This window comes from Neophocaena asiaeorientalis, unplaced genomic scaffold (assembly GCF_003031525.2).
Source record: "Neophocaena asiaeorientalis asiaeorientalis breed wild unplaced genomic scaffold, Neophocaena_asiaeorientalis_V1.1 scaffold1058, whole genome shotgun sequence".
Lineage (NCBI taxonomy): Eukaryota > Metazoa > Chordata > Mammalia > Artiodactyla > Phocoenidae > Neophocaena > Neophocaena asiaeorientalis.
The window spans coordinates 545,564-554,921 of record NW_020175496.1 but is presented as its reverse complement, the minus strand read 5'-3'; the positions used below and the strand labels follow the sequence as shown (position 1 = coordinate 554,921).

General features: G+C 60.6%; 1 protein-coding gene across 4 annotated transcripts; it reads left to right on the top strand.

The window, feature by feature from the left end:
* XIRP1 (xin actin binding repeat containing 1) lies at nt 1-9,149 on the top strand. 4 transcript variants are annotated; one of them, XM_024768957.1, is made up of 3 exons: nt 1-137; nt 2,991-6,348; nt 6,776-9,148. In XM_024768957.1, exons 2-3 carry the CDS (start codon nt 2,995-2,997, stop codon nt 6,782-6,784), a joined length of 3,363 nt encoding a protein of 1,120 aa, XP_024624725.1. In that variant the 5' UTR covers nt 1-137; nt 2,991-2,994; the 3' UTR covers nt 6,785-9,148. The 4 variants fall into 4 exon arrangements, with proteins under 4 accessions (XP_024624725.1, XP_024624723.1, XP_024624722.1 ...); XM_024768955.1 differs by having other exon boundaries at nt 2,991-6,485; nt 6,528-9,148; XM_024768954.1 differs by having other exon boundaries at nt 2,991-9,149.
* Nucleotides 9,150-9,358: the final 209 nt, after the last annotated feature.

Genomic DNA, 9,358 nt, shown 5'->3' with positions numbered 1-9,358 from the left:
GACCTGGAGCCAGGGCAGCGAGAAGGCATCTGACAGAGCCGGCAGAGCAAGACCAGCCCCAAACGAGAGGAACAACAGCCCCTTAGGCCGCACCTGCCACAGACCCCAAACCCCCATCAGCCAAGCAGGACCCTCGGGTGAGTAACCCACCCCTTTGTCTCTCCACGGCAGGGCTGGATCTCCAGGCTGGGACACCCCCTGGATCCTCTCAGGGTAGCATGTATGAGGGGCAGCTCTGGGTGGGGGAAGGAGGGTGAGGGGCGTGCATCTGGAGGCAGGTGAGTGGAGGGGTCTGATAGAAAGATTCCAAGAAGAAGTTAAGAGAGAGTTATCGTGAGCTCCACGGGGGGTCCCAGAGTGGCTGCCACAGGCCTGAGGCCTGCAGAGGGGCAGGTTCCAGCCAGCCTGGCATAATCCAGAAAGGCTTGCGGGAGGAAATGGCCTGGGGTTGCAATTTTTAAAATACAGGTATGGAGCTCCTCAGGCTTCAGGGCTTCTTCCCAGGAAAGCCTCAGCTAGGCCCAGTGTCTGGAAGAAAGGACAGAGGAGGCGGGGGAGAACATGGAGGCTGGAGGCGGGTAAGTGGGCCCGACTCTGCACTGGTAGGACAAGCCCGGTGCCCAGCTGCTGCGGGTGAAAGTCTTGGCATATCTGGACCGGGAATGTCTCCCCAGGGCTGGCCTGAGCCCAGCTCCCCACAAATCATGGCCTAGGGCCTGGGGTGGGATGCAGGCCATCGACTTGCCCAGTTGGAAAGCCCTTGGGGAAGATCTGGGGCGGGGTGGGTGGCGGCGCAAGGTAGGGCAACCAGATCTGAGTCTGTCCAGATGTAGAGATGTGTGGAGGTGCTGGGCCAAGAAAGAGCAGACCTGGAAGCAAAAGTAGGGGTCTCCCTGAGAGGCCGGCCCAGCCCTGGGAGGCCGAGCTCAGGGACACCCACTGAGGCTCAGGCCCTGCCCTAAGTCTTGTCCCAGTTCTGAAGTCTGCCCTCACCCCGCCCCTGTCCCTGCCCTCAAGAACCACGGTGGGAAGGCCTTGCTACCACCTGGCAGAGCCTCCTGGGTCACCTCCTTCCCCTCTTGGGGCCTGTTTCCCTGTCTGAACAGTGAGGGGGTTGGGCTCAGTGACCTCTGCGGGTCCTCAGGTCTGCCATCTCTGGACTTTGCGATGCTGACAACTTGTGACCATAGTAGGAATTCTGGAGATTCCTGGGGGTGGGGATAGGGTGGAGCTGGTGCCCTGTACATACCATCTGCTCAGGCCACCCGGGTGACAGGACAGTGAGGAGGTGGGGACAGTTGAGGTCTGCCTGTGGCAGAGGGTCCTCATGAGAACTCAGAGACTAAAGGAAGCACCCGGAGCAGGTAATGAGACTCGGGCTGCCGGCTTTAGACGTCACACTCCTTGGGGCTCGGATGTCTTTGGTGGACAAGTCGGGGTGGGGTGGGGCACGCAAGGCTCAGTTTCCCCCCTTCCGAGGCAGCCGTGAGAAGAAAGTCCTTCCCCCAGCCCCAGGTCGCTTCGGCCAGGAGAGGGTTCTAGCACTGGTCATGCTGTAGGCCAGTGGCCTGACACCAGCTCAGGAGGCAGGATCAGGGAGCCCAGGGCAGAGAAGGAGATGAGGTGGGCCCAGGCTCCCAGGGTCCCACTGGCTGAGCCTGACCTCTCCCCAGCGCAGGGCTGCTGTGCTGAGGCCAGGACCTCGGCTATATTTAGCACCGAGTGCGGAGCAGAGCAGTGGGTCAGGGGCAGTAAGAGGGGGAACGTGCTTCTCATACTTTCCCTACTGGCCTCTGGGGACTGTTAGTACACCTGTCACAAGACAGATAAGACACCGAGGACAGAGACCAGAGAAGGGCTTGAGCGGTGGGAGGCCTTGGGGGGCAGGGATGGGAGGGGCCTTTGTGGAAGCTGATGGGCATGAAGAGGGAGAAAGAAGAGGAGCACAGGAGATTCGGGTTGCACACAACTGGGGATGAGGATCCACAAGTGAGGGGCGGGGCTATCTCTGCAAGAAGGCCCTTGGTCGCACTGCCTCCCCTCCCTGTGGGTGTCACCCTCACACTCTCCTGGGGTGCCTTCCGGGGAACAGAGGGACACCACGGCCACTAAGAAAGCTTCACACGCCCTACCTATAGGGTCTAGGAACTCCAAGCCAGCATTGCCTGCCCCTCATTCGCCAAGATCTGACTCTAGGCCTCTTCTTTAAGTAACAGTGGTTGGGCCAGAAGATCCTTGAGGTCGCTCTAGCTCAGATCTTCTGAGTCTTGGCACAGAAAACCCCTAACTAGGATTCAGAATCAGGCTCTGCCTAACCATGAGATACCTGGTGAACCCTCACTCAACCTCGCTACTTCCGCTGTAGCTCGGGCTGCTGGCCCCCGCTTTGCCTCCCTGGCCTGGGAAGGGTGAGTGGAGCTGGGCAGGCCACCCCCCCTTGCCCCCCTCCCCCATGAAAGTGACAAGTGCGCCCTCTGGTGTTATGAAAGGAAACATAACTGATGACTATTTCTCTCCATGGAAAATAGTTACCAGTTTAGGGAACTGCCTCCCCCTGACTGGGACCCCTTAAATCAGAATTCCCCCAGGCCACTCACCTGAGAGTCTGCCAGGGAAAAACTGATTTTGGCAAAGGCAGGCAAGGACGGGCACGTCCAATTTTCCCAGTGGAGGTTTGGGCATCCCTTGGCTGAAGGACAGAGCTTCAAAGCCCGCAGTGCCCTGTTTGCTCCCTAGCAACCCAGGTGATTCTGGGGAAGCACCCTGATGGATGGCTCCATGTGCATTAAACTCAAGACTTGTCATATATCAACCACGCAGGTGGCAGGGTGAGACCCAGGCGAGGTCTGGAAAGGGAGGGGGTCTCTAAGCACATGCCACAGCAGGGCTACTCTGCCCCTGGGCCCTGCTCCCTGCCATTTCTCCCAGCAACCAGCCCCATCCCACCTAAAGTCCCCCACCCCATCCTCATCTCTGTCCCCTCTCCTCAGAAGGATGGCCGACGCTCAGACACAGGTGGCCCCCACCCCAAGCATCCCAGTGGCAGCTACAGAGGACCTGCCCCTCCCTCCACCACCTGCTCTGGAGGATATGCCACTGCCGCCACCCAAGGAGTCCTTCTCCAAGTTCCACCAGCAGCGGCAAGCCAGCGAGCTCCGCCGCCTCTACAAGCACATCCACCCCGAGCTCCGCAAGAATCTGGCTGAGGCTGTGGCTGAAGACTTGGCTGAGATCCTGGGTTCCGAAGAGCCCACTGAGGGTGATGTCCAGTGCATGCGCTGGATCTTTGAGAACTGGCGGCTGGACGCCATTGGGGACCATGAGAGGCCACCTGCCAAGGAGCCCGTGCCCGGCGGCAATGTCCAGGCCACCTCCCGCAAGTTTGAGGAAGGCTCCTTTGCCAACAGCACAGACCAGGAGCCAGCCGGACCTCGGCCATCTGGAGGGGACGTCCATGCAGCCCGCTGGCTGTTTGAGACAAAGCCACTGGATGAGCTGACGGGCCATGCTGAGGCACCGGCAGCTACAGTGAGGGAGCCTGCAGCCAGTGGAGATGTCCAGGGTACCAGGATGCTCTTTGAGACGCGGCCACTGGACCGCCTGGGCTCCCGCCCTTCCATCCAGGAGCAGAGCCCCTTGGAGCTGCGCTCAGAGATCCAGGAGCTGAAGGGCGATGTAAAGAAGACGGTGAAGCTGTTCCAAACAGAGCCGCTGTGTGCCATCCAGGACGCAGAGGGAGCCATCCACGAGGTCAAGGCCGCCTGCCGGGAGGAGATCCAAAGCAACGCGGTGAGGTCTGCCCGTTGGCTCTTCGAAACACAGCCTCTGGATGCCATCAACCGGGACCCCAGCCAGGTGCGGGTGATCCGGGGGATCTCTCTGGAGGAGGCGGCCAGGCCCGACGTCAGTGCAACTCGCTGGATCTTTGAGACACAGCCCCTGGATGCCATCCGGGAGATCTTGGTGGACGAGAAGGACTTCCAGCCATCCCCAGATCTTATCCCTCCTGGTCCAGACGTTCAGCAGCAGCGGCATTTGTTTGAGACCCGAGCACTAGACACTCTAAAGGGGGAAGAGGAGGCTGGACCAGAGGCGCCACCCAAAGAGGAAGTGGTCCCCGGTGATGTCCGCTCCACCCTGTGGCTATTTGAGATGCAGCCCCTGGATACACTTAGAGACAAGGTCCAAGTGGGTCACCTGCAGCGGGTGGGACCCCAGGAGGGTGAGCGGTTCATGTACGAGCGTCTATCCAGTGATGGTTCCTCAGCACTGTGCCTCTCTCAGCGTGCCCCCCAGAGGGATGCGGTGAAGGGAGACGTGAAGACCTTTAAGAACCTTTTTGAGACCCTACCCCTGGACAGCATCAGGCAGGGTGAAGCTTCGGCCCATGGGAGCATAAGCAGAGCAGAAGGAACTGATTCTGCTGGGCAGTCCCAGGACATAGGGTCCCCGGTGTATGCCATGCAGGATGGCAAAGGCCACCTCCATGCCCTGACCTCTGTCAGCAGAGAGCATGTAGTTGGAGGTGATGTACAGGGTTACAGGTGGATGTTTGAGACACAGCCCCTAGACCAACTAGGCCAAAACCCCAGTACCGTCGACGTGGTGCGGGGCATCACCCGGCAGGAAGTGGTGGCTGGAGACGTGGGCACTGCCCGGTGGCTCTTTGAGACCCAGCCCCTGGAGGTAATCCACCAACGGGAGCAGCAGGAACGACAGGAAGAAGAAGGAAAGCCTCAGGGAGGCCCTCAGCTTGAAGCATCCTCCAAGGGCGATGTGCAGACCATCCGCTGGTTGTTCGAGACATGTCCAATGAGTGAGTTGGGTGAGAAGCAGGGGTCAGAGGTCACAGATCCCACACCCAAGGCCAAGGCACGGTCCTGCACCTGGATGTTCACGCCCCAACCCCCAGACAGACCAGAAAGCTCCAGGGAGCAGCACCTTGAGGTCAGCCAGGTCCAGGCTGGGGAAAGACAAACAGACAGATACGTCTTTGAGACTGAGCCTCTGCAGGCCTCAGGCCATCCCTGCAGAAGGGGGCCTGTGCGATACTGCAGCAGAGTGGACATCCCCTCAGGGCAGGTGTCTCGTCAGAAGGAGGTTTTCCAGGCCCTGGAGGCAGGCAAGAGGGAAAACCAAGGATCCAGGGTAATCCCTGAGCCCATCCCAGCAGGCTCTGTGCACAAGTTCACCTGGCTCTTTGAGAATTGCCCCATGGGCTCCCTGGCAGCTGACAGCATCCACGGGGGCAACCTCCAGGAAGAGCAGCCCATGGGCCCCTCAGGCAACAGGGTGTGGGAGAGGCAACAGACTGCAACTGAGGGGACCCTGAGGACTCTGCACGCCACGCCTGGCATCCTGCACCACGGAGGCATCATCATGGAGGCCCGAGGGCCAGGGGAGCTCTGCCTTGCCAAGTACGTGCTCCCAGGCCCAGGGCAGGGCAGCCCCCACGTTCGGAAGGAGGAGCTGGTGTCTGGCGAGCTTCCCAGGATCGTCCGCCAAGTGCTGCGCCGGCCAGACGTGGACCAGCAGGGGCTGCTGGTGCAGGAGGACCCAGTGGGCCAACTTCGCCTCAAGCCACTGAAGCTGCCAGCACCAGGCAGCAGCTGGAAGGTCGAAGACATGGACCCTGAGTTCCAGCAGTTGCTGGCTTGTGGCCTCGGGACCTCGGTGGCGAGGACTGGGCTAGTGATGCAGGAGACAGAGCAGGGCCTAGTGGCACTGACCGCCTACTCTCTGCAGCCCCGGCTAACCAGCAGGGCCCCCGAGAGGAGCAGTGTGCAGCTGCTGGCCAGCTGCATAGACAAAGGAGACCTGAGTGGCCTGCACAGTCTGCGGTGGGAGCCACCGGCTGACTCAAGTCCAGTGCCAGCCAGCGAGGGGGCCCAGAGGCTGCCCCTGACTGAGAGCATCATCCATGTTCCCCCACTGGACCCCAGCATGGGGATGGGGCATCTGAGAGGGCCGGGGGCCACCCCCTGCCCCCCACAGGCCATTGGAAAGGCAGTCCCTCTGGCTGGGGAAGAAAAGCAGGAAAGCAGGTGCACTGGGCAGAAAGGGATGGAAGCTTTGGGAAAGTCAGATGGAGCCACGACTATGCCCCTGGGGCCCAGGTCCCCAAACCTCCAGGCTGCCATGCAGAGTCTGCGAATGGCAACAGCCGAAGCCCAAAGCCTGCACCAGCAAGTTCTGAGCAAGCACAAACAGGGCCCCACCCCTGGAGCCGCCTCTATGCCCTCCCAGGATAGTCTTCTGCAAGTACCGGCCACAGCCACTGGGACTGCCCAGAGCAACACCAGGCCTCTGGCTGGAGGTGACCCCAGGATCCCAGCAGCCCCCAGAAAGGTCAGTGGGGAACAGAAAGCACTGCCTGGAGGGCTGCCTAGGGGGTGGGTGACTATTCAGGATGGCATTTACACTGCTCACCCCATCAGGACCTTTGACCTACCGGGGGGTGTCTGGCTTTCTGAGAGAGGAGCCTTGCCAAGGGGCAGGGAGACTGCGCTCCCATCTCAGGCTCCCAGCCCACTCCTGGAAGGCCCAGGTCAGAGTCTCGGGCCTGGGCAAGAGGAGCCTGGGAGCCACACACAGAAGGCCTGGGGACCTCCAGAGAAGGTGATAGCAGGACTCTGCCCAGGGGTCCTCCAAGCTGCAGAGACCACCCTGAAGGCTGCCCCTTTAGCCCCCCACACTCTGGCCTCTGGGCCTCAGGCTGCAGGTGCCAGCCTGCACTCCCATAATGCCTCTGTTCCGCCTCCTCCTCCTCTCCCAGCTGCTGTGACGGGACCTGACTTCCCAGCCCAAGCCGGCCATGATGAGAATTCCATCCAGCAGGCCTCTGAGCCCACGCAGGACCCCCTTCTCCAGTCCCACAGCAGCCCTGCTGGCCAGAGAAGCCTTGGGGATTCACAGACAAAAACCCCAAAACTGGAGCCCACCACGCACCCAAGGAAGAAGCCCCAGCTGCCCCCCAAACCTGCACACCTAAGCCAGATCCCCCCGCCTCACTGGCTGCCCAAGCCCTCAGCCCTGTCTCCCAGCTCCTCTAAGGAGGTGGGGCAAGGAAAATACAGACAAGGTGAGACTGGTACAGCTGACCATCACCTTCGGCCAACCAAGGTCCCCACCACTGCAGGCCAGGGCCGAGTATCGCCGGCTGGATGCTCCACTGGACAGAGCCAGCACAGCCCCCAGCATGACTCCAGCACCGTGGCCCCCAGGCCCACCAAAAGTCAGGCTGCGGGCAGCAACGACCAGAGCCCTGAGCCCCTCAAGCTCTCAGCTCTCAGCAGTGACCCCACCTCACCACAGCAGGGCCCCAGCCCCTCAGGAAAGAAGTGCACAGACGGTTCCCAGCAAGGGGTCCCTGAGAGCTCCAAGATTCTGCAGGGAAGCCAGCAAGAGCTCCAGGGCCTCCTGAGCCAGGTGCAAGCACTGGAGAAGGAGGCCAAAAGCACTGTGGACGTGCGGGCATTGAGGAGGCTCTCTGAGGCTGTGCCCCAGCTGAGAGGGGCTCCTCCAGCTCCTGCTGCCCCCAACAAGCCCGAGGCCTCAGTGGAGCAGGCCTTTGGGGAGCTGACAAGGGTCAGCACGGAGGTGGCCCGGCTGAAGGAACAGACCCTGGCCAGGCTGCTGGACATCGAGGAGGCCGTGCACAAGGCCCTCAGCTCCATGTCTAGCCTCCAGCCTGGGACTAACACCAGAGGCCATTCCCAGGGACCTCTAAAGGACCACAGTGCCCACAAGGTCAGTGTCACAGACAGCAGTAGAGTCAGGCCCAACTGCCCAGGCCAGGAGGTCAGGAGTCAAACTGAGGTTACATGCCACACTGAGGTCCAGGTTCAGGCCAAGGTCAGAAATCACACTGAGGCCAGAAGTCAAGCAGCCCCAACCACCCCTTCTACTCGGAGGCTGGAGACCATGAGAGAAGAGTCAAGCCTCCCTCGAGTGTTACCTCCCAGCAGAGATTCACCCTCCTCCCCAACCTTTATCTCCATCGAGTCGGCCACTAGGAAGCTTCTGGAGGCTCCCAGCCCCAGATGCAGCCCCAAGGTCTCAGTGAGAAGCATACACCTCCCCCAGGATATGGGCCAGGCTCAGCCCCACCAGAAAGATGTCTGGGACAAGGCCAGGAAGAAAGAAGCCACCCAGTGCTCCGGACAGCCCCAGCATGCCCCTGCCTCAGCCAGCCCCCTGCCCACCAGGCAGCAGAAAAGTGTTCTGGAGCTGCAGACTGGGCCCGGTGGCTCCCAGCACTATGGAGCCACAAGAACAGTGACCGAGCAATATGAGAGGGTGGACCAGTGCAGGCCCTCAGTGCTCACCTCCCCCACCACGGTCACCGAGCCCACAGAGCCGCCCAGGGGCCCAGGCGCCCACCTCGGGCTCCACGCCTCCCCCTTGATGAGGCAGTTCCTGCACAGTCCAGCCGGGCTCAGCACAGGCCTGGCAGAAGCTGGGAAGGTGTGTGTGCCCTGCAGCCACTCCCAGCCAGCTGCCCAGTGAGCCCCTCCACCTCCCACCACAGCCTCCCACCCATCCCCAGGGCCCTGGGAGGGAGGTGGGTGCCTACCTCCTGCACAGATGAGGCAAGGACCAAAAAGAAAGGGCATCTTCTGAGACTTGTGGAAAGTTTCCTTTTCATCAGTTCTTGCCAAAGGGGGGAAAGAAAAGTGGAAAGAAGCCCCTCTGAGTAGCCCAAGCCCAGGAGCTGGATGGGGGCTCACAGCTGCTCGCGGAGGATGTAATCTATACAGGCACACACGCTCCTCTCACAGGCCTGGCCCGCGTGCCAACACGAGTGAGTATGCACGCCACTGCCTGAGACGGAGCCCCGTGAATGACCTTCAGCCTTCATTTCTTTTAATACAAGTCAAATGTTCTTAGTCTTCTGCTCCTTAATTCCTGGAGAGGACAGGGCCAGCTGCACTGGTCTCTGTTTCAGATTGGCTAGGGCCCCAGAAGGGCCCCTTCATTACCATCTCTCTCATTCAGCGAGTAATCCTGGCAGTACAAAGGTCATACAGAAAAGGTCGGCGATCACCAATGTCCCTAGAAGCCAAAGGTTCTCTCCACCCCCAATGCCCCTGACTCTGTACCCCAAATGGGAAGGACACAGTCTGAATAAACCCAAGTTTTATTCCCTCCTCTCTGTGTCTAACTGTGCATCTGTCCCAGAGTCTGGATTCTCACTGTAGGGGAAAAACAGCCATACCTCCAGGTGCCCTGTGTTCCTGGCAACAGCAGTGTTAGAAAGCTCTGAAAAGCCACCCCTTCTTCTACCATCTTGGTTGGGAACCAGAAAGGCCTGCCCATCCCCCATTCTCCTTGCTCCCCATGCCCCAACACATACATA

Bases quoted from the DNA above. Each gene is read 5' to 3' on its own strand.
- XIRP1 (XM_024768954.1), top strand. From the start codon at position 2,995: ATGGCCGACGCTCAGACACAGGTGGCCCCCACCCCAAGCATCCCAGTG.